The sequence below is a fragment of the Nymphalis io genome, chromosome Z (assembly GCF_905147045.1).
Source record: "Nymphalis io chromosome Z, ilAglIoxx1.1, whole genome shotgun sequence".
In the NCBI taxonomy this organism is placed as follows: Eukaryota; Metazoa; Arthropoda; class Insecta; order Lepidoptera; family Nymphalidae; genus Nymphalis; species Nymphalis io.
Genome location: NC_065918.1, coordinates 7,756,900 through 7,783,210, shown reverse-complemented (window position 1 = coordinate 7,783,210; position 26,311 = coordinate 7,756,900). Strand labels below are relative to the sequence as shown.

The following is a 26,311-nucleotide window of genomic DNA, read 5'->3' as shown; positions in this document are numbered from 1 at the left end:
AAATTCGTGATGGATAACACCTTCAAAATTCACCTTCCCCATGGAGCGTAGATAGTGAAGTACCATATTTTTCAACACACCACATGCCCTGGCAAGTTCGCGAATACTTGTAGATGGATTTGACTTAACAGACTTTCTTCCTTTCCAACGTCGTATATCCACTGTTATTTTTTTCAAACCAACGCCGCGCAGTGCATTGGTCAAGGACACCTTCCCCATCATATTTAATAATTTCATGAGTTGCTTCAGTGGCTGTAGTTTTTTTTTTCAGTAATGCCTTAAAAGTACGAGCATTTTGTAGAAAACTGTCATGTTTCTCTTCTGAAACAAATAACTATACCTGGCTTTTTTTTCTAATAGGAATAAACAAGCTTAGAGAATGCTCTAAAGGGATTTTTAATTATTGTTTAGTATAACAAAGGATTAAAATATTTACAGACTTTTAAATCTTGAATATGATAAAACGGTCATTTTTTTGATACACCCCCATAATTTGTTTAGTTTGTAAAAAGTTATGATGATGTTTTCCTAACCGATTTCGATTTCACAAGTGAAATTGAAATTCTTCTGCACATTAATCTGTGTATTTTTTTTTATCATAAACAAGTCTTAAAATAAAACTTTTACGGGCAACGTTATTCAATACTTTCGCCATATTCTAAGCGTGCACTATTCGAGAACTTGTTGAGACAATGGATTGTCTAAGCGTCTCCCCTTTGTATATGGATCGTTTACGAAATCTTCCTTAACTTTGCGTTTTAAAGTTTGGTACACCCCTATATTATAGACGAAGTGAATTACTAGCTATCTTCAATTTTTGAAACAATGATGATAATCTGGTTTCTATAATTTAGAAGGCGACGTTGAACCCTTTTTTAACTGAACCTCGTCATCGGTATATTGTGAATATTTGGGACATCTATATTTACACCACTTTTTCTATATTTAGATTACTTGTTTGTTAATTTTATGAATTACTTATCGAAGTTAATTAATCCGATTCGTATTTATATCCACTAAGTAATTAGCAAGTTGTATTATATAAATAACAAATGAAAACTATTTATAGACTTTGAGCTCGAGATACCTCGTGATATTTTTCGTAAAGGAAAGATGTAAGGATTTTTATTTAATTATTATAATTAGAATTACGGTTTTTAAAAACTTGTAGTAAAAATACCGCAATAATAGGTATAATTGTTTTATGAGAATACAAAAATTAAAATATTTTTTCTTTTACTTATATTGTATAAAGTAAAAGAAAAAATATTTTAATTAAATACCTACGTTAATGAACCATCACATTTCATCTACATTACATCTACCAAATTTTTTACTATTCTCTAGTTAAATAGTTTCCGTAATCAGTAACAGCCTGTGACAGTAAATATGCATTTAGCCCAGCAGTGGGACTGCTGGGCTAAATGCATATTTACTAAAGACTAAAGGCCTCCTCTCCCTTTTTGAGGAGAAGGTTTGGAGCTTATTCCACCACCCTGCTCCAGTGCGGATTGGTGGAATACACATGTGCCAGAGTTTCAGAGAAATTATATACATGCAAGTTTCCTCACGATGTTTTCCTTTACTGTAAAGCACGAGATGAATTATAATCACAAATTATATTTTAAAGATTGTAAAGAATTTTTGACTGATCATTTGATATATTTACATGTTGTGAATCCAAATGATTATAAATTATGATCAAAATCATTGATTGTATGTATTCAAGAAAGTCTTTTAACTTAAAAGCAATCTATAAAATTATTTACGAAATATATAATCATTAAAAAACGGATGTTAATAAGACTGTGATAAATAAGTCAATTTATTAGGCAACCGTGCGTAACGTTGAAAGTTACTATTGTTAAGAACGAAAATAAATTGCTCGTTGCGGAATTTTTAATATAGACCAGTGTAAATCACTCACGATGAAATAATTATCGTAAATAACTCACTTCTCATCTTAAAATCCATTGAGACGGGAGGCATAACACTTGTTTCCGACGATTGGAAGTAACATTTGAAACTGTTACGGCATCCGTCATTTTTGCATTATTTTTAAGATTCGTTGTAATATTTTATTCATTTACGCCGTGTGTGAGTCCGTTTTGCTAGACGTAAATTAAAATATAATTTACCCTTTGCCGTAATAATCCAATAAATCGACTTGTAACCTATTTATTTCTAATCTTTCATATTTTTAAATGAATCTAAAATTCTTACATAGAAAACTAATTAAAAAGTCACATAAGCTTTGCAGTAAATAATCTCCCAAATATTCGTCAAATATTGTAGTAAACCAAAAATAAAATAATTATATTAAATAATTATTAAAGCCATTGGAATTGAAAACCATATATTCTTCTATGATGTCTAGTTTCATTTTCATATCAATGAATTACTCATCTCAAGAATTACCTGCTCGATTTGAATAATTCTTTTTGTGTGCCATAGTCTGCTTATTGGAGAAGGTTATAGGCTACTTAAATTCAAGTTACGATTCTATGAAGTGAAGTAGTAACCATAAAAAAAATTGACGAGCCGCTTGGCGTGGCTGGTAGATACTTACCTTTCACGCCGAAGGTAGTGGGTTTGATTCCCATCCAGGACAGAATTTTGTGTGCATAAACATGTCTGTTTGTCCTGAGTGGGTATAATTATTATATAAATATGTATTTACAATAGACAAGTAGTATATCAGTTGTCTGGTTTCCATAGTACAAGCTTTGCTTATTTTGGAATCAGATGGCCGTGTGCGAATGATGTACCTATTTATAATTATTAATATAAACGTCAACCAATATGGCAAACTTTATTTCCTGCGGGTTGAACCTTACCTTATGCACGACCATTGAATATTTTTTATGAGATTCCATTAATTATTAAAATATAACATTATAACAATGAGGTCTTCGTTTATCGTACCATTTAACATCAGCCCAAACTGTTCACCAACGCGTTGGAAGACGTTTTCAAGACGCTGGATTGGACTGGGTATGGAGTCAATGTAAACGGCGAGTAGTAGCGATTTGCCAATGATATCGTCATCATAGCACAGTCGCTGGAACAACCCACCGAAATGCTGCGTAGCCTAAGCGAGTCTTCCCGGCGTGTCGGTCTCGGTATGAACTTGGACAAGACCAAGGTCATGTTCAATAGGCATGTCGTGCCAGGACCGATATATGTCGAGGGGAAACCTCTCGGAGTTGTTAGTGAATATACCTACCTATGACAGATAATACAAGTCAGTAGGAACAACTTCGTGAAGGAAGCCGATCGAAGAATTCGCTTGGGATATACCGCAATGTTTGAAGACGAAAGTCTTCAACCAATGCGTCTTACTTGCCATGACATACGGTGCCGAAACGTGGACACTAACTATGGGACTAGTCCACAAATTCAAAGTCGCTCAGCGTGCTATGGAGCGAGCTTTGCTTGGAGTATCTTTGAAGGATAAGATCAGAAATGAGATTATCCGGAAAAGAACTGGAGTCACCGACATAGCTTGCAAAATTAGCAGGCTGAAGTGGCAGTGGGCTGGTCACGTATGTCGTAGGACCGATGGCCGTTGGAGCAGACGAGTCCTAGAGTGGAGACCGCGGATCGGTAAGCGCAGCGTAGGGCGCCCTCCAGCCAGGTGGAGCGATGACCTTAAGAAGGTGGCGGGCGCCAACTGGATGTGGAAGGCGGAGGATAGGGAGCTTTGGCGCACCTTGGGAGAGGCCTATGTTCAGCAGTGGACAATGATTGGCTGTTGATTAATTACATCAGCCCAATTACATCACTTGAGTTTAAAATTCTTAGCTATTCCCTGTAGTATTTTACTAGTTTTCTATTTGGAAACGTGATTGGATGCCTGTTTAATACGTATAATTAAAACTCATCTGGAAGTTATATATAAAATTACTGAAATTTTCAAACTTGACGTAATAGACAAAGAGTTTAATGACAAAGAGTAATTAGAAATAAGGATAATGAAAAAAATGTAATAAATCTTTTAAGATATTTAAAGAAATTTTACGTGTTTTTGTCTAACGCCTTCATCACAAGCAACACAGCTAACGTAAGAAGCATTTTAATTCGAAATATTCGAGATAGTAGTTCCTGAGATAACTTACAGATTCTGTCAATTGAAGTTCAGTTAATGATAGTAACGATACATATAAAAAGAATAACAGAAACAGTATTGGTTGCACTTTATGCACAAACTAGTATATTGATTAGGAAGAGTTTAATCATACGAAAGTGGAGAGTTCATTAAGAATATAAAATAAAAATATTAATCGTGCTCAATGTTACTTTCGAACTATATATAAACAAATGAGAATAGCACGTAATAATACTAAGCTGAAATAATATTATATACGAATTATATAATAGCCTTTGCCAGTTCTAAAGCTGTAAGTTCTTATTTTAATCTTCCGAAAATTTGGCTTGCTGGTAGAGACTAGCCATCAAACATAGGCCTCTTCCATGGCTGTTTTAGTAGACTTCAATATAGTATCCTAAATTATAAGAAGAAATTATATTTTAAGTTTGTATAAAATATTTTATTATGTTATAAATAAATTTCAGGAACCATTGAACTTGGCACCCATTTAGATCTCACTTTTTTTGTCGTTGAAGTCAACAACCAAGACATACATCATAATGTTGTTTTTTAGAATATTGTTTTATCACAGAATATTAGTGTCGCTAAATATTACCCAGCAAGTCTAGTCAAATTATTTTCGTAGATAAATATACAATCTAGCGAACTTTATGATATTCGCTCATGAGGCAATCAATGATACTTCAGATACTAATAAATGCACGATATTAATTGGAAACTCTTGGTACTATGCCACAAATCTTATGCCTTCTTTCGATGTTTTATTATCATTTAAAGCTTTTGTTATAATGGAGCTAATGTTGTAACAAGTTTACTTAGGATATAATTTAACTTAAATAATATTTTATTTACCGCAACAACATAACAAACTATGTAATGCCATTAATCAGTCCAGGGTCTATGAGCTTTCCGAACCAGGGTATAAACTTGATATCAGCGCCTTTTTTCTTCTGAATTTCCAAAAATGGTTCAAAAATTTACAAAATAAAAATGCAAACTATTTTTTTCTGGATCTAATAACTTGATTTGTTTTTGATTTGGTTAAAATATTTTTGTTCAAATATTGTATTGTTATGAATTTAGCGGCTCCTTGTATCGGGACTTCCATTAATATGGTAAAATATTGATTAGATATTTGTTTCTGGAAAATGTGCTTCAGCTTATAAATAATAATATAATAGTCATTATCTTTTTTATTTTATTGCGAATATAAAAAGCGTCCATGTCGTTTATTTAAGGTCAGCACGTAGAATCATCGTCGTAAACTCACTCTCACCTTACTCCTACCCTTTTCCATGATCACTCAGTTAAGAACCAAATAAAGAATTTATGTCCCTCTTTTATTTCGTCGGGTAAAATTCATTACGTAATTTTATATAAGAAATCTGCTATAAAAGAGCCTATGATTGACGATAAATGTTATTGACGTAGGTGTGATAGGATTACAGCGGCGGTGACAAGAGAATCGGGTTACACGAGTACTCTTGTTTATCTTGACATTGTATAAATTTATCCGGACGTGTACAGACACGTACAGACGTGTCCGAAGAATAATTTAATAACATATGTAATTTTATGCGGTTTCCTCCATTATTCAAATAATTTCAAGAGCGAGGATTACAAATACTGAATTTATTGTAATTCAATACGAAATTTTAAATGCAATAGTGGAAAAATGCGGTTTTTACTTTTGAAAAACTAACAATAAAAATATTTTCTCGTCCTCTTCTAGTTTAGTCTAGTTGCACTCATCAGATTTTTTACCGCTAAGCAGCAATACTTAATATTGTTGCAATCCGGTTTGAAGGGTGAGTGAGCTACATGCACAAGGGATTACATCTTGATTGGTGGCAATGAAATGAATGGTTAATATGTCTTACATCCCCAATGCTTATTGGCACTGGTGACCAATTACCATCAGGTGGCACATTTGCCCGTCCACCTACTTATAATATAAAAAAGGTTAGTCAACGAAGAAGAATTATAGCATATTTAAAAAAAGGTACATCAAGTATTTAATACTTTCTGATCCAGCCTTGAAGCAACTTTTTTTTGTTATCACAAAGACACTTACATAAATGCTTTTGCAGACGGAATAGATTTTTTTTCATTGATATAATGAAACCCAGCGACCGCCGAGATAGCTTGCGTCGGCGAATATAATCAAAATCTTCAACTTCGTCCGGTCGGGTTGTTAAATAAATATATTTTCACTCAATAAGAGCAAATAGGAAAATACTGCTTATAATAAATTTCCAATTATGTTTATGTGTTTCCTTAGGAATAATTATTAAAATTAATTCAATCACTACGATTTTCGTTCTTATCATTGACCATCAATCATTTTATTCTTTATATCAAACCTTACGCGTCTCTGTTTAATTCAATTTTCGAAATGTAATTAATCACGTCTCCATCAGTAAAACTGATAACGTCGACATTTTTTTTATAGAATAGGTAGGCGGACGCCCATAGACATTGGCATTGTAAGAAATGTTAATCGACGCTTACATCGCCAATATGCCGCCAACCTTGGGAACTAAGATGTTATGTCTCTTGTGCCTGCAATTACACTGGATCACTCACCCTTCAAGCCGGAACACAACGATAATAAGTACTGCTGCTTAGCGGTAGAATATCTGATGAGTGAGTGGTACCCACCAAGACGAGCTTGCACAAAGCCCTACCACCAGTAAATATACAGCTGTATGTAGACTCGTACACTCCATGCGTTCATGAATCTAAATAATCCTTTGCTGGGATCTCCGAAATTACTTTAGAATTGTTTTCGTGGCAACGTGAAGTAGATATTATAAGTATTTTTTGTAGTTTAATTTTTTGCACAAATACTCTTTAAAAGTTGGCTTATTATTTTGATTGTTTTTAAAAGTTCATAAGATTGACGGAATAAGCTCCAATTCTTTTATCTTAAAAGATAAGGTTTTGTCTGTTTTGCTTGTCACTTTTTGTATTTGAGTGTAATTAATTCTGTAAATAATAATAAAACACATGATAACTATTATTACCCTAATAAGTTACCGTCCTTTCATCTATTTAAGGTTCAACATAATTCACCTAATATCATGAACCAGGGCCAACCACTGTAATAATCTGATTACTTGAAACGCAGAATGCATGATGCTAGCTTTTACGCTTCACTTACCTATCAACGCTCTCAACTATCGTTACTGAGATAAACCTTTTTGAAATGCCTTACCGAATAACTCCTACTCGAACGAGTTACCAACATACATGAATATATATCATTTTTCATTTAATACAATGATCGCCTGACGATTTTGGTTTAGTATTAGATTATTTGATTTTTTTATGAATTTCATAACGGCAACAATCAATGGTAGAACTAAAAACAGACCAACACGTACTTAAAATTATTTAATGTGTGGATTGATTGTTTACTCTACATTAAAAAAGGCCCTTGCTTGTTAATCAAAATCTTAAATAAACATTATTATAATATTAATATTTTCAATTCTGAATAATTGAATTAGAATATAATATTACCATAGGAATATATATTAAATGTAGCGTTCCATCTTTGTGTATTAGAAACTATTACGTAAAGTAACGTATATTCTCTCGCTAGAATTTCTGAAGCTCTTTGAACAGCCGTTAAGATTTTAGAAACCCCTTTACTGCAACCCTATTAACTTTATTTTAAAATTTATGGATATTATTTCGTTGATATATTTATATGATATTTTTTTAGTGTATAATTTTAAAATTAATTTTATTTTATTTAATTGAAATGCTAAACGTGAAAGACAAAATTTTTCACATAAACACACACACAATATGAATATTTTTTATTAAAACAATTTATAAATAATTTTTGAACAACTCTTTATAAAACTTTGAGTCACAAACAAACTTTTTGAAGCCCATATTTTATTATTTTGTACTTATAAATGTTGCTTCGTGCGTCATTACATTAACAATGCCGTGTCTTCAATAATAACAGAAAGAGAGAAATGTTTACCTAAGAAAAGTGTTTACCTAATTCTAAGTAAAATGAAAATCAGCTTTTCATATTTTTTAAATTTATCTACAAACTGTGAGCTGCATTATTAATAAATTAATAGATAGTGTTACCGAGCACTGTTACAAAAAAGCTTCTATGATTAAAAACACATAACAAAACATAATATATTGTAACAATATTATTTCTGCCAAAGTATGTATAATTCAGTGCCCTTAAAAGGCTTCCTTTGTTATTATAATGACTGAACAAATGAACGTGTTGCGGAGGATTTTTTAGTGTAGCAGTTAGAACAATCAACGTACACCGTTTTTTTTTTTGATTTTTAATAATTTTGTACTAGAATAATTTCATAAATTCATTTGACTAAATTTATTTATAAGCAAGTTACACCATAGACTTAACACTAAATACCTGAATAAGTATTTGTAAAGCAGTTCAAGCTTTTATCATCACAACTGAATTATTAATAGCTTTAGATTAAAATAGCACACAACATTTAAATATTCTCCTATTATTAGTGTTGGTTACAACACAACAGGATGAACGTTGTTACTGATTCTTATATTGAATCTTATTTATTATTTAAAAAACGTATTCTCTGCTCGTTTTTCAAAATATTATTATTAATAATAATCTATGAGCATACCAAGCAATAACAAATCGAAAAAAAAAATATAGTCATGTACAAAATTTTAATACGATTTTACTTTTTCTAAGAGGAAGACTAAAAATTCTCAATAATATATTTGGCGGCTTGTATGATATTAATTCGCTCATCGATCTTTTAATTTTTTATTATTTCTACTTATTTCAAAAATACTTCCTTATTGATGATAAGTAAATTATACGATAAGTGATTAAGATAATTTGTTATCAATATTTTCTTATTGTATCTTCTTCATTTTCATACAGTTATAATTATACAACATTGAGACAGTATTACCTTGCATCACACGTGTATCGTATGGAAAAACTGAATGTTTCATACATTTTTAATTTATTTATACGCAGTAGTATTGCGCCATGAAACAAGTGTAGTTGACAAAGTTATGTGACTGTTGTTTCTATATTGTTCTTTTTACAAACAGTGTTATTCTATTTTTATTCTGAAGTGCGGTTACTATAAAAACATATCTTTATTTTTGATCCAAGATAAAGATTATCTGCTGTTTTTAAACATATATTTTGAGTAGTAGTAGTACTAGTGACGTTTACAAAACAAATTAATTTTATCAGCCACAACTAAACAATATTTATTCTAAATATTAAAACTATCTGAACTGTGGCAAAATAATAAAATTAATTGTCTTTGTTTGTTTAGAAACACGCAACGAGCAGGGAGGAGGAGCAGGCGGCACCAACGATGACGATGAAGAAGATGAAGACGACTGTTGGCATCAGTGCCTCGAGGGCTGTCCTCCGCCCTTGCGTGCTGTATGCGAGACACACAGATTTGAAAACTTACACGTAAGTCATTCATATTATATTAATACAGATGATAATTCAATTAAAAAGTTAGGCAGAAATAAAATTCGTAAAAAGTTGGTATTACTTGTCTTAACTTTGTTCATTCTATGTATTCGGGAGCATTTTTCATAGTGCACCCAGGACTAGGAAAAATGCTCTACACTAACACAATGGTTGAGATGGAGTGCCTCTATTCTACTTTGCCAGAACCACAAGGCTAATTGTGGTCATTTGTAAACAAGCTGAACCAAACAATGTACGTTTATTAATGCAATAAATTTACAGACTGCGTTTTCTAATCGTAATAATTTAACTTATACTAAACAAATCCTTCCAGTCATCCTTTGCCATCGACAATAAAATATACGCCCTTAAGTAAGATCTCAGCGTCGAGATATAGAACACACATATATCTATTTTAATGCCAATGACAACAATAACGACAACGGCAGCGACAACAAATTATAAAGTATTTTATTAAATCAAGAGTAGGTATTTTTGATCTAATTAAATATTTGATTTAATTACCTGAAACAAAAGAACGTATTTTTATTTTTTTCCGCTGGCTCTATAAGTACATAAAAGAATATATATCAATCGATTTTTAATCAGTTCAGTTGCATATAATAAAAGCGTTTTCTTTTATAAAATTGTGAACTAAATAACACTATGTCTAAAATGTCCTTCCTTACTTTAAATAAACTACCATTTTTAATTACTACAGTGAACCATAAAAGTTTAGAGATGAATTAAGGATAGTTAAATAGCTGAGAGCCAAGTGTAGAAACCTATATATGCGCTTTACAAAGGTAAAGCACACTCACTCATGTGTGTAGAATATAACCTTTTCTATAAGAATATACAAATAAATAAAATTGAAATGTCTCTCTGTGATTTCAATTTAACTGCTTCCTTTGAAGTGAATATGGCTATTTATAGTTATATACTTTACGGGCTAATCTTTGAAACAAAATTAGCCTGGAAAAACTTTCTTATCTTTGAAAAAATACATTTTGAATTAACTGAATTATTATAAGATGTATTTCAAGGTTCCGTTTAGTCTTAATTTCTTCAAAATCTGTTGAGTCTATCAAAAATTATAAAAACGTACGTATATTTGTTGTTATAATATATGCTACGGCCATTAGCCCATAGATGGCGATGTGCTAAATACGTCAATTTCTGAGTCGATTGATTCGTTGAGTGACCTGACCTTTGCGTTGTCGTCGTTCCGCCTGATTGTTTCTCAAATAATATTTTTGTTATGAATTTTATAGGTTATTAATTTTTACAGTTCCTATTCCCTAGTTGAAGGATTTAAAAAAAAATTGCATAAAACTTTTTAGTTCTATCCTTATTTATAGTTTGATAAGATTAGAAGAGTTGTAATTTTTTCTATTACTAACTGCTGTTATCCATGAGTAACTATATGTAGCCTGTTCACGTGTACGTCATGCCGAAGATATCGTTCTCCTAGCAAATAGACATACTATATATTAGGTGAATATATTATATAAGGAAACATTATAATAATTCCGAATATCCATTTATCTTTATTGTACTATTTTACTAGAATAATAATAATAAGAGTTATTCTTATTATTCTAGTCATTTAATTAATATGAAAGTTTGTGCGTTTTGTGAATATTTTTTACTTCTTCAAGCATCATTGCAGCTAAAATATGACATAATTAACATATTTTGGCTGAATGGAAACCCTACTAACTGGATTTTTGATTTTAAGGCGGGCGTGATTCGCTAGTGTAAATTAAATGTATTCATTGGAGTCTGGTATCATACTTTTTCAAAATTTACGATGATATTAATTTAAGTACATTTATATATACAATATTATTTACTTATTTGAGATACTTGTTATAATGTATTAATTGAAAAACAACTCCGAATTTACGCTGAGTCTAATTTGAGTGCTTTTTAAAGAAACATGTATGTGTCCTGGCAATTGTTTTGCGAACCGTTCTGTCGCAAACATTTCCCCTTTAATGACGGAACCAGAGGATTATATAAGTTACTTATAAAGCAATTTAAACCTTTTCTCTCCAGGTAAGCCTGCAAAATGAACCGTGTACGTTAAATACATTTTCGTACATCATGTTTCAAAGGCGTATCCTCGTATATGTGTGTGTTTCATCGGGATTGGATATTTTATGAAAATAAAACAATGGTTTTAATAACGTCAAAAAAAAACAATTTTGAATATATTTTATTTATTTAAAGCTAGTATGACGACAAAAAAGAATGATTGCTTAACGTGTAATATGAATCATAGCCAAGAAACCCCACTACGTAGATAACACGAACTACGCTGCTTGAAATCAAACCATTTTACGATTAATATACAATCAATAACAATCAACTATTTAAAAGCTAATTAATTATTGAAAACGTTTCTAAGCGATTTACCATTTTCTACCAATGTTACCTTTTTACCTTAAGACTGTTTGTACGCCTCATTGATAGCGCTTAACGATTTTACCTTTGGTAAACTAACTTGAATGGAATCGTTTTGGTCTCCAAATCGATCAGATGCGTGATATGGTTTCGTAATGAATAACAAGAAAAAAACATTGCTTTTAGAAAGGGCTTTGTGAATATTGGCCAATAGTTATCCGTTTGTAAAACATTGTATTTATGAGGGTTATGTTGAGATTTATATTCCAACCAATACTAGATTTATTTGACACCTCAATATTAATGTTTATTAGGCAATTAGTTCAAATTTTACACGTATTTACCAAAAGTATCTGAATACTTTGTTTAACGCACATTATAAATACAATTAGTTTTTACTTACTTTTAGAATAAATAATTATTTGGACTTCTGAAGGTGTTGGTTATCCCATAATATCTGTTTACTTTTCATTGTAAAGGGTTCAATGTCGTATTTTATTGATCATTATGAAGCTAATTTGAAAAAAATACGCTCTCAAAATCATTTTAATTAATAATAAAAAATCTTTTAAAAGGGCGATTTCATTTTAAAAGGCCGATCGATGTCAAAATTTTCGTCCAGTCGACCAATGAATCATTGATTAAATAAAAGAATTTCTTGTTACAAATTTTGTTTCGTAAGGATGATTGACTTTTATGGCTTCGCCGAATTCTTACTTTGTCGCACGGTTTTAAATTAATAACTTTTAGTTGAATGACGACTTTAGAAAGTGGTACGACTTTATAAACAATGTGAACAATTCAATGAAAATTCTATTTTTAAATATAAAATTAAAATATAAGATATACAGTTGAAATTTGGAGGTAACCTTTTTTATAATGTAGAGGTCGTTTAATTCTTAGTTATAGCACTTTTGTACATCATACCAATAACGTACAATATGTGATACGCTAGTCGTATAATTAAACAAATGCTCAATAAACGTTTTTATTAATAAATAATTTAAAGAAGAGTGTTGGACCTTATTATTCTATATGTGTTCACCCATATCGAAATTTCAAAAAGTCAATCATATTGAGACATAAATATTGTAATATCCGTTTCTAAGATTAAACAAAAATGACGGGCGCAATACGCACACAAGTATACGATTTATCGTTCTGTTTGATGTTGAGAAAATTGAGAAAATCTGACGTGGTTCATTTTAACGGAGACGTTGCAAATCTGTATCGTTTTTTCGAAAAGAGTTGCAAGTAATGCTATTCAGTACTCCCGTAGTATTAATCTGCCATTTTACTTGAGGGTTTGAATACAAATTAAATCATATATTTACTTTTGTATACTGCAACGGATAAGATTGGTTAGTGTTTCAGCCGTAAAAGCAAAACAGATAGAGTTATTTTGCAATGTATAATATTAGTAAAGACAATCAGATTTAGGCGCACTTACATAATGATACTCACATATCATGAAATGGGTTTCTTCTGTTTTATTAAACTTGAAATCTGTTTCATAAAGTTAGTCAGTACGGCTCACTCGGAATCGAACTAATAATGCTTATTAATTATCTATTAATGTTTACTACGAACTGTCAATGACGATTTTATTTTGACAAGACGAACGGTTTTTTCAGTATTAACTTTAATATCTGCCAAATTTGTTATTCATGCAGTTTACACATAACTCCCAACGATAAATAAGCGGATATGTTACAAAAAATACAACGTATGTAATTACTATTTGTGTCTTCGTTCGTTGATTAAATATATTTTTTTAAAGTGATTTGATAAAGTATTTAAATACAAATGATACATAAAAAGCTCGCTACTCGCGTGCAACTGTCACGGATACTTGAAATTATATTTTTATAATAATATAACGTATACTATTCTTATGCCAGAAGAGCTATTATTTTGATAATTTGCTATACGACATGTATAGCAAATTATCAATATCTAATATAGTTTTCTTCTAATTAAATAACTATTTTCTAATTACATCGCAACAGCTTTCTTACTGAAATTATTATTTTCATTCATCCATATTTATAGAGAGTTAAATATAAAAGTGATTTTTGTATAAGCAGCGAGTAAGCTGGTAGTCGACGTCAGTTGGCGCTTCTTTTCATCCGATTTAAAACTTTTCAAATAACCAAGGAACGGAGCGTAAAAATAAATTAACCTTCGCGACTGCATCAAGTTTTGCGCTTGCTCCAATTTCGTGTCGTGCTATTAAATATTATCTCAGCTATTTCAAAAATTTACGTAAGTCGATGAGATTTATTTGTAATGTACCTTTGGTTTATCTTAATATTATATATTTTCTTTTGTTATGGCTCAGTATATTGGATGACGATAGTGAGTTGTAATTACTTTCACGCGTAAATATTATGTTATATAAGTTTAAATGCTATATAATAATACATGTTTCATAGTTAAAAAGAATAGTATAATAACAAATTTAGAATTTTATAGCAAAATAAACTATATACAAATTATTAATTAACTAACGGTATTATCTGTTTGTAAATATGGTTGACAGCTCCACTCATTTAACCATTACTTATGACGAAAAAAAACAAGCCTATATCCGTTCTTTGGGTTCAAGCTTGCTTCATATCAAATTTTATCAAAATCGGTTCTGTGGCTAAAATTTTAAATCCTAAGGCTAAGTACTCACGAAGCTTACTACGTACTCACTGGTGGTAGGGCTTTGTGCAAGCTCGTCTGGGTAGGTACCACCCACTCATCAGATATTCTACCGCAAAACAGCAATACTTGATATTGTTGTGTTCCGGTTTGAAGGGTGAGTGAGCCAGTGTAATTACAGGCACAAGGGACATAAAATCTTAGTTCCCAAGGTTGGTGGCGCATTGGCTATAAGCGATGGTTGACATTTCTTACAATGCCAATGTCTAAGGGCGTTTGGTGACCACTTACCATCAGGTGGCCCATATGCTCGTCCACCTTCCTATTCTATAAAAAAAAAAGCGGTTTTCACCCGCGCCCGCCACGGTAGCCGAACAGCTGTTTTATTTCTAAACTCAAGAGACCGCAGTTCCGTTCGGTTACCGCGGACGTCGCGGTTGCGGTAATCACAATACGAGCGGTTATATAATATGGCTTCAGATTTATGTACGCGTCCACCCGCCAATCAATCGCAAAGCGTGCGGGTGACCAAGACACGCGTGATTCTTCCAATTGCCCATCGGTGCAGCGAGACCCGCAAACAATCACACACGTTGCTGGCTTAGAACGCTTCATGAAATGTATTCAATTTTCGACATACATATCTGCATCTTCTACAGAAGCTGCGGGCCCGCAACCTCGGCGAAAGCGGGTGAAAACCGCTTCGTGAGTTCTTAGCCTTAGGATAACTTTCGCATTTATAATAGTAGTAAAGCTTTATCATATCAACACTTCAGTAATAAAAGTTATACAAATGTATATTCATACATGAACATAGTTAATTGTTGTCCTTTTTTTATGAGTCAGTGAGTTTGAATCAGTGATGAGTGAAGGTGAAATTTATTTGACCTAATAGTGATCTAATGTCGACTGTGTTTAATACTAATAAATATATAAAGGCTTTTTTTAAAAAGCAAAGTCGCAACAATCGTAAAAATATGTTACGGGATGCCTACTCATGCGAAGTCGATTATAACGAATTGTTTTGACGTAACATCAAACACGAAATCAAAAGCATAGTTGCCTAACAGTCTAATACAGAGAAACCTCAACTCCGAATATTCGGTACGGTTAACCTCGGATTACTAGTGTTTCAGAGTAACAAATCGTTAACTGGTTAAACTATGGATTTTCGTATTTTGAGATGCCTGCTGCACCTACACTACTACTTGTACAATGTACAATTATAAAGCTCTAATGGACCACATAAACATTTTACTTAACATATTTCTTTTTTTTAAATGAAATTATAACTATCAATAAACATCAGCTAGCTAATGAGATTCATCCCCAAAGTACATATATATTATGTTACTTGAAATAGGGTATAACACCCATTTTTGAAAAGTCTCAATTAGATTCTATAGGACTAATAACCACTATAAAATACAAAATTTTTATTCAATTAATAAGTGCCATTAAAATGCATTTAAATTATATATTTTCGCTATTAAAACGCTGGACGCAGTCGACGCCATATTGCTCTGTGGTCATGACGTCAATTGGCTAATGTAAAAATTTTTTACGTCACAAAAATAATGAGTTCACAGTTCACAGTTGAGACTTCTTAATTTACACAGCCGTATGACGACTTTGAATTTAATTATAAAATGTATTTTGCTATTTTATGAACTAAAGCAAACAATTTCCGACTGATTTTTGCCTAAGCTATCGCAATAATATTATATATTTTTAGACTATCTCATTTTTTTCTATTATTTTTGTTTCTTCCTTTTTTAAGTTCCTTTTTTTTACTTTTTTATTCATACTTTTTTTCACTACTTTTTTATTCGTATCTTGTAATTGTTTACTTTTAATTGATCTCTTCACTTAAATAACAAGTTTGTATTTATTAATCCTACAAAAGTATAAGTGATTATAAGTAAACCTAATAAATAAAATAAAATAGAATGAAATACCCTTTTATTTAGTACAAGTTTGCTCATAATGTTTTTAAAAATTTTTAACATTAAAACACTCAAATATTGCTTGCCGGTGTATGAAATCACGCGGTATTTAGTTAACTTTGATATGTTATGTTCAGTTCCATTATCTTATGCTGATGAGTAGAGAAGCACGCAGCTAATTTCCAGAAACAGTTTATGAATGTAAATTTACATTGTTGCAACTTTGATTATACGGAATTAAACTGTCCTGAGCGGGTAATCAATACACTCTATCTACATATCAAAAGACCGCATTAATGAAGTTTTACACTCCACTACTGTCAAACAACAAAGGCCTAAGTGGGCGTTATTAGAAATATAAAAAATACTCAAAATAATTTATTATTTAACAACAATTTGCAGTTCATGTTCAGTGGAACTCATGTCTGCAGTAGAAGCTTCATGTTCGGTCACTGCTCTTATTAAATTTGTCTATCGCGCATAATTTTTCAACGACGTGTCGATTAATACAATTATACCTACTCTATAAATAAATACATATACTTGTTGTTATGATTTATCAATTGAGCTCTTAAGTAATAAGATGACAAACAAAAGGTACAAATGTATTCAATATATTGCATTCGTTCGTGTACAACCTCATTAAACCTACTTATTTTGTAATCGTTGTAGTAAGTTAGAAGAAGGTGATTGAAATTTATTATATATAAAAGGTAATGACGTCGTACATGTGCACAAATACGATTCAAAATTCAAGCTCATCCTCCACTATAAGTATTTTAACCTTCGGCGCAAAACGAGGGGTGTTATAAGTTTGATGTGTGTGTCTGTATCTCTGTTTGTCTGTCTACATGAGATCGTAGATCTAGAAAGGATGAACTGATTTTCATTTAGTTGCTTTTGTTTGAAATATTTTTTAGTCGAGTGTTTTAGGCTATGTTTGAAGAAAATTAATTCAGCCGTTTAATAGTTATGGGGGTCGAATAGGGGATGAATAAACGATAGTAAGCAAATATATCCGAGTGGGATATCAAATTAAAGGGTTTGCTTTGTTCATTACAAAATTGGCTGTTTGGATGGGGGTAGTCATGAGGAAGGGGATGAATTTTCTGATTTGGGAATGATGGATTTGGGGGGGGGGGGTTTAATATATTTATTGAGTAGGGGATTTTTTCAATTTTTTATTTAAGTTTTTTATAGACCGTTTTAAAGTATAAATAAATAAATTTATATATATTAAAATTAAAAAGGGTTACATTATTGCAATTTTTGTACAGATCTCTAATTTTTTTTTTTTTGAAAATAAAATATAAAATATAGCCTATGTTATCAGCTGATAATGAAGCTAACTATAGATGAAAAAAAATTAAATCGTTTAAGTAAGTTCTGTTTCAAATCAAATCTTTATGATATTAGTATAGAAGGCGGCATTTTACTAATCATAGACATTATCATCATCTCTTTTCCAATTTTCATCAAAACCAGTTCAGTGGTTTAGACGGGAACGCGTTATAGACATACAGAGAGATTTACTTTCGCATTTATAATATATGTATTGATTCAGTAATCAGTAACAGCCTGTTAATGTCCCACTGCTGGGTTAAGGTCTCCTCTCCCTTTTGAGGAGAAGGTTAAATCTTGTTAAATGAAGATTTAAGAGTCATTTTAAGAGCCTACTCGAACAAAGTATAATTTGATTTTAATTTAATTTGCACTTTCAGTTTTGATGGGTTTATAATTTAAAAAACACAAGTAGGTATGATTTTAATTATTCTGAACGTTTCGTAAAATCAAAGTCGTTTTTAAATTGAAAATGAAATGTTTTATTACTCGACTACATTGAATCCAATAAAGAATAAGTGTTTGTTCTCTTTGATTGTGTCTTCTATTTTCAAACACAATCAACGAAATGTAGAAATTTTTAATAATAATTCCGTCGACTTTATTGCTTTTCAATTAATGTTTTTTTTTTCTTAATGCTGTGTTGTAAAATAATTATTTGTTTTTCATGTAGGATTTCTCTGACGTAAGAAAATACATTTTATGAATAGTCATTATTTTTTACATTGATATTTCAAGTCTGATTCTCTAGAGCTACCTGGAGCTCATTTATTTTTATGAGCCATTGCTTCACTCGTAGCCTTCTATAGCTCTAGCAAAACTCGCATTCAGGTTTACACTATTTTACAAGACTTTTAACTGGCTTATAAAAGTTTAATGTTAAAATAAACGAATTGATCAAGGATAAATTAACATAATTTATTAATACGATAAACTATATCGTCCATAAATCTTTAAATACGATAATATCGTATCATTGAAACTACAATTACAAATAGTATTAGTTGTACATGAAATGAAGATTTACAGCTGCACTCAGATTTGTTTAATGGCTACTAAAGGCGTACTTTAGTATATATTTCAATGAGTTCCTTGTTAGAGTTAATCAATGGTTCATTAGCTAAATTTGGGCTAAATTTTTTGATGACTGATATGAAATTTAAGTGAATACATACAATAAGAAAAAAAACCATAATTCCTCTATTTTATATAAATGATAGATTTTGCTGTCACGTGAAAAAAATACTATAAAATAACTGACTATCATTAAATTTACTATAAATTATAAGTTTCAACGTATTTAAATAAACTTTTTTCATTCTTCTTCTGCCTAGCGTTTTCCCGGCCTAGTAACGCCAGGGTCCGCTTTCCTGCATCTATGCCTCCACTTTGCCCAATCTAAAGCGTAAACTTTTTTCATTATTAAATATAATTGATTTATCGATAACTTACTGTCATTTAAAAATGAAATTAGCTAATGAATACTTAAATGATGTCTCGTGAGTGTACGTGTGATGTTCTTTGAAGGATAATGCTAATTAGTTAAATACTCATTAGGACTAATTTAATGAACCTTTCTGAGCGCGACAGTTAGGCATATAAATAATTACCTATATATAACAGTTAACGTAAGATAATAATATCATTACACCGATTTATAAGTCATCTTCAAATCGATCATAATAAAATGAGGCGTGAGACAATTGACTATTTCATTTTAGTTTTAGATACCGACTGTACTACTGTAACTATAATAACGTGGTATCGGTAACATATTATTTACAAAGTGATTGACTGTCTCGTTGGTATAGTGGCTATCAGGTGGATATAAGGCTGCTGACCCAGAGATCCTGGGTTCAATTCCCAGGTCGGGCTAATAAAAAGTTATTGGGTTTTTCTGTCAGAAAATTTTCAGTAGCAGCCCGGGGTCTAGAAGTTGGAAGTGTGCACACTCCCGTGCCTCGGTGCTTTAGTCCTGCATCTGAACTCTTTCCGAACGTGTCGCATTGCTGTCCCATCGGATCATGAGAGCTAGGAAATAGAAAATGCACCTGCTTTTGCGCACACACCTGTACTCTATAATATGTCCTACGCATTCACAAAGTAAATTATGGTAGAAACTAATAAAAAATATAAACATGAAATAAAATGTAAGCTGATTGCTGAAAGCTTGTGAAAGCAAATGAAATGACCTTTACAAACTGATTATTTTTTTAAATACTTATTGAATTTTTAAAAACTGATGTAACCTAAAACATTTTGACAACGTTGGTTGTATACTATAAGATATACGTATGAGTAACGCTTAAAAAGGATTTTTGCAGCCGCTTAAACTACCAAGTCTTGGCTAGCCTTTCATGTAAAATCTCAGACGTTCTACGTTTTTGATGCAGTCTCTGATTTCTTCAAATGGAAAATAGTGTTTTACAAATTGGTATAAAGAGATTTTCGCTACGTTTTTCGTTTTTAGCAATTTAACGCAAATTTCTTTGCGTCTATTTAATAAACAAAATGTTATGTTAAATTCAACAAAAATATGTTGACAACATAATATTAAAAATTATAGAAACGTTGACAAATTTACCAAACTTTTGTGCATCGTTGGTCGTTGATTGGCATAAAGGTGGTATAAAGAGGTTTCGTTTTCAAAACTCAGGTCAGACCAATAAAAAGTTATTGTGTTACTTACAATAATTATTTTATTTCTTTTTAAATTCATAATAAGTAGACGTAGACGATAAAATACGAATATGAATTTTTGTCCTTATTGTATATTGGCACAGTAGAAAATATAACCTAAAACCTCCGAAGTTGCCTGCTATGTGAACTGGGATCACTTTCTCTTGTATATAAATAAACTGGATCACTCACATAAAATAGAACCACAACAATACTAAGTATGTGTTTGGCAGTAAAATGGCTCACGAGTATGTTAATAATACTATATAGATAGGCTTGCACTATGCCCTACAACCAGTAAGTAGAAGCTAGACAAACCCTTTATTAATTAATTACGACGAAGGCAGGAGATGAAATTTGACAATCAGTTCAAATCAATCTTGTTTATCATTAACGGATCGTTGTTATATAAGGTCTTTGTTTCAGGTCGAAATGCTTTACCAGCGCTATTTTTTGCGCATGAATCAAACGAATATGACTCACCTACTCGGACTATTGCTGTTGGTCGCCGTTGGGCTGATCTCCGTACAGATTAAGACACTTTTGTTGGCACATAATTACCTTAGCAGTCTTCTATCGCCAAACAATTTACTACCGAACTTGGAATCTTACAGGTAAAGTAATAGTTGGTCTTTGTGTTTTATTATGAGAATTAACTTATTGAAAAAACTTTTAATATTATTATTTTTTATAAATTGACTCAAAAAACTCTAAATAATTTTCAGTGGGTTATGTCTTTAATTGTGAAGAATTTTAAGCCTTAATACATAATTAAAGATTTAAAAAACAGATGCAATCAATCACTTAATTTGCTATAATATTTTTTGTTGTAGTTAGCAGGTATATTTTAACGCTAGTTTTAATAACTATTTTTAATAACTCGTTTTATAATATATCTACGATGACGTTATAATAAATGTCGTTTTTTCTAATAAAAGTAAATTTGAGTTGGTTTCTAGATTGCCGTCGTTTTCGACAATGAGCTACTACGAACTCTCGGAAGTAAACTCGACCAGATTCAAACGAACCTACTACGAAAAGGAGCGTGTGGCTCACATTATTAATACAATCACCCTCGGAATTGTCTCGCTTGTTTATACATGTAAGTATTTTAGCTACTAAATAATTACATAAAATTAAATAATAATATTTTGTACTGTTTAAATGAATTGCTAACAATTGTGTGTTATTATATTATTGTAAATTAAAATTGAAAGTGGACGTTAATACATACAATTAATACTTTTTAGAACGCCGAAACTAAATAAAAACCAAAAATACTTGTTAATTAACGTAATTTTTTAATTTATCTAAGCTCCAATAAATTATTTAAAACGTGTATAATAATACTGCATTACATAAAATGACATGAAGGTATTTCTCATTTATTAAACTGTTTAAATATTACTGTCGACAACAGTTTTTATTATTAAAAAAAATCCTTATAGTTAATGGAAAACAATCATAATGTAATGATAACATTAACGGTTGCTTCAATGTGACGCCACAAGTGAATCCACGTATCCAACAAAAGCGAAACATTAGAATTAGTAGTGAATTAAATTTTATTATTTGATTTTCGAATGGAATCTTGATTTCTATAATCACGAAAAAATACAATGATTGCAAAAAAACAAAAAGTTTTTTTCACAGATAAAAGTAAGATAAATACCAAAAGCCGTCGATTCAAATGTGTTTGAATTAAGAGTTTTATGTTCAGCTTAAGTTAACGATAACAGATTTCTAATATTAAATATAGTATTTAAGGAAAAGGTAAATTTAATTAATTATTTAATTATGTAAATAAATTTTAAGTTTATAGGAATAATATTTCAATTTAAAAATATATTGTTGTACATAATTATATTTATAAATATATTTTTAATCTATTCATGGTTGATGTTGTTAAGTAGACTGATGTGACAAAAGTATTTTATTAAGACATTATTATTAATGTTATACGCTCGCTTTTTTAGGGTAAATTAATATTCTATGGTGAAGTATTAGATTAATATTGTTTTTTTTTTTTATATAATAACATAAAAAAATAATAGTCAGAAAATGTACATTTATTCAGTGTAAAGATAATACAAACTTATCAAATGTTTCTGGCGTATAATTTATAGTAAGTATTTTCAGAAGTAGCCGTATCTCATCTTTGGCTGACGATAATCAATTACGTACTCGTATTTTAATGATGAGAAGACATTATCTTTCCTAATTTAGCAAATATCGAGATAAATTATCTAATATTACAAATACTATGAATGATTAATGCTGGTTACTTCGTGTACGACACTAGTTGTGTTAGTTTAATCGAAAATAAGGACACTCTCGGCTTTTATACTATTCAATAAGCATGTGGTATCTAGCCTATTTAAAATGTGGTATAAATTCTATTTTATTCACCCTATGGTTATCACCATAGATTTCTCCTAATAGACTTTGACTTGGCCAAAAAGAGATTATCCAGTTGCGCAGAACATATTTCTATGTACAAGTGTACTCACAAGCTATTCCATCTCTCTCGTAATCCGATGGGACCAAAAAGAATTCCGAAGCAGAAACAATAGCCTTACGAGACACTGGACGACAAACACTGCCAACTTCTTAACTCGGGCCATGATTGAGAATTTCTTGTCCCGAAGTTTTAACCAAGGACATACAGGTTTGCTTATAAAATTGATTATTACATATACAAGTTAAAAATGTAACATAATGAAGTGAATCAGTAATTATTTTATTAAATTGTCAAAATTTCAAAGTACATAATGAAATAGCAATCTCAGATTGTACATTAAAATTCCACGCTATATTACTTTTCTCGCTTAAGTGGCTAACGAGAGCTTCATTGACATTAGATCGAGTTTCGATTTTCGAGAGACAATAAGTTATGATTAAATCGGCTTTATTGGTGTAGAAAAATTTAATATTATAAATATATTTTACGTACGTATGTTATCGTAACAATTCATTATTTTAAAGAGTTATTTTATAACAAACTTCTCATTTGGTATATTAGATTTTTTTTAATGAAATTTTGATAAAAATTTACAGTTATAATTAATTTAATTTGATATTTCTAAAAGTAAAGTAATACCTACTAAATGTCCCTTTGCTGGGGCACAGGCCGCGACTCCTTCTAACAAGAAGGGCTTAAGCACACCGCTTCATTACGGGTTTGTGGATACACATGTGGCAGGCTTTCCTTAACCGTCAAGCTCGGGATGAATCATAAGCAGAAATTGAACGTATTTTAAAAGCTTAGTGATGCTTACCTCGATTTCGATCCGCAATCTCCTGCAAAGATACGAGGGTTATATTAATTTTTTTATGTCGGTTATTTTTATACATGTGTACAATTATTCTTAAGTTAAAAACAGTATTAGTAAAATGAATTGCTTAATCTTATATGTGAAATAATGTTTATATATAAAGTTAATATGTAATAACTTTTTTTTAGGTTTGTTGGCTTGCTTAAGCCGACCTGCTATAAACGAGATTTACCTTTTGACGATATCCTATGTCGTTCTCGTCACATTTCTGCTGATCGAGTTCGCGTTTGCTGGAACTTCAGTCTTAAGGTATTGTATAATAATATTATTAGTTTTTTAATTAATTTTTTTTAGTTTTTACTATTATAAAATAAAGGTGTATTGTGTTATACACACATGAAGAAGAATAGGAAATCGAAAGTCTCTTTTAATTGATTATTAAAAGCATTCTACAACAACAATAACTTTTCTTCTCTTAAACTAATTATATTAAGTTAAAACTTAATTCACTTCACGGTATTTGTTAACATCCAGCAATAGGAGAAATAAAAGAATTTGACTTTGTCTAAATTTAGATCGCATTAGTATTAAAAAGACATGCACAAAACGTGTTACAGCGCATTCTTGTGAATAAAAGACGAGGGACAATTATGACACTACGTTGTCTTATACGTTATTCAGTGTGTAATTGTGGTAAACATCGAAGACAGAAACCTTCATTTCACAAAAAGCCATTAGAATCAACTTATATATTAGAATTTTTTACAGTTTCAGAGCATAAAGCATAATCATTATTTTCTGAGCTTATTTATTTATTTAAGTACACAAAACAGATTTTTTATTTTTCATTATTTTTACTGGTGGTAGGGCTTTGTGCAAGCTCGTCTGGGTAGGTACGACCCACTCATCAGATATTCTACCGCAAAACAGCAGTACTTGGTATTGTTGTGTTCCGGTTTGAAGGGTGAGTGAGCCAGTGTAATTACAGGCACAAGGGACATAAAATCTTAGTTCCCAAGGTTGGTGGCGCATTGGATATGTAAGCGATGGTTGACACTTCTTACAATGCCAATGTCTAAGTTCGTTGGTAACCACTTACCATCAGGTGGTCCATATGCTCGTCCGCGTTCCTATTCTATATATAAAAAAAAAGAATGTCCGGACATACAGAAAAATTAGGAAACTATACAATTTTAATGAAAATTACAATCCAAAGTGTGTGCACACGGCATTCTCATAAATATAATATAGATACAGTCGGTTGCTTATAATTATTAATTAAATTTAATAAATTAAAAAATTAAATAATAATAATTCATCCATTTAATTTATCTTCAAATGACACAATAAAACATCCTTCGTTAAAATTTAAACAGATACCTTCTAATCACCCTTCGTTTGTTAATTTAGACATTATACAGACACATCGAAAAGTGATTTTAAACCTTGTCTGAGAGTTTGAAAATTTCATTGAAAACGATTTCTCTATGAAGGTATTTCACGACATGTTCCGCGTTTAACACAGTTGCAATGACCTTATTAAATATGAATTGCTAACTTTTGGGTCTGACTTTAATTTCTACCCCAATAGCAAAAGTAGCTCGAAAGAGCGAAACAATTTAACATACTGATTTGAGAAATAAATCTTAAATAGTCCCTTACTGTTTCTTTGTTTTAGAGTTGCGTAAGAACTACTCATATAATTGTTAGATAACTTTAACTTTAGAGCCGTACTACCAAGTGAAGTGTTGCCACATATTATAAAAAAAATAACCCCGCCGCGTCTATCTGAATGTAATAAACTCAAAAACTTCCGAACGAATCTTTATACGGTTTATACCAATGAACGGAGTGATTCAAAAGGAAATTGGATAGAAAATGACAACTTACTGGCATGGTATAGTAAATCGTATTACGATATAAACGTTTTATATACAACCTTATTTTACGCGCACGAAAGTGGGGTGGGAAGTTAAATTTAATATAATTTTCTAAATATTTAACAAGTATAAAGTTAAACTATGTGGAATATTATTTTCTTATATAATCTAAAACTTAGTTGAAGTTTTTTTAAATTATGAATCTTTCAGAATCATATTTAGAGTATGAAATTATAAAGCAAGATATAACAAGATTACCGAGTCCGCCTTCCTTTCGTTCGTTCTGCCGTTCGTATTCCGATATCATAATTATGAGGAAAAAATAATAATTTTCGTTTTACATTAAATGTATGTGAATGAAACTTAATAAATCTGGAGTAGATTTTAAAGCTTAACAGTCATTATGTAGTGCTTTGTGCAAGCTCGTCTGGGTGGTACCATCCACTCATCAGATATTCTACTGTATATCAGCAATACTTGGTATTATTGTGTTTCAGTTTGAAGGGTGGATGAGCATCTTAGTTTCCAAGGTTGTTGGTGCATGAGCG

At 31.0% G+C, this 26,311-nt stretch overlaps 1 protein-coding gene across 2 annotated transcripts in view; it reads left to right on the top strand.

The window, feature by feature from the left end:
- The window catches only part of LOC126780709 (adenylate cyclase type 6), a 160,991-nt gene that overhangs the window by 92,243 nt on the left and 42,437 nt on the right, over positions 1–26,311 (top strand). For both annotated transcript variants that reach the window (XM_050505354.1, XM_050505355.1), the window contains exons 5-8: positions 9,436–9,581; positions 21,035–21,222; positions 21,568–21,710; positions 24,072–24,192. In XM_050505354.1, coding sequence (XP_050361311.1) covers positions 9,436–9,581; positions 21,035–21,222; positions 21,568–21,710; positions 24,072–24,192 — 598 coding nt within the window. The remainder of the gene's footprint in view (positions 1–9,435; positions 9,582–21,034; positions 21,223–21,567; positions 21,711–24,071; positions 24,193–26,311) is intronic.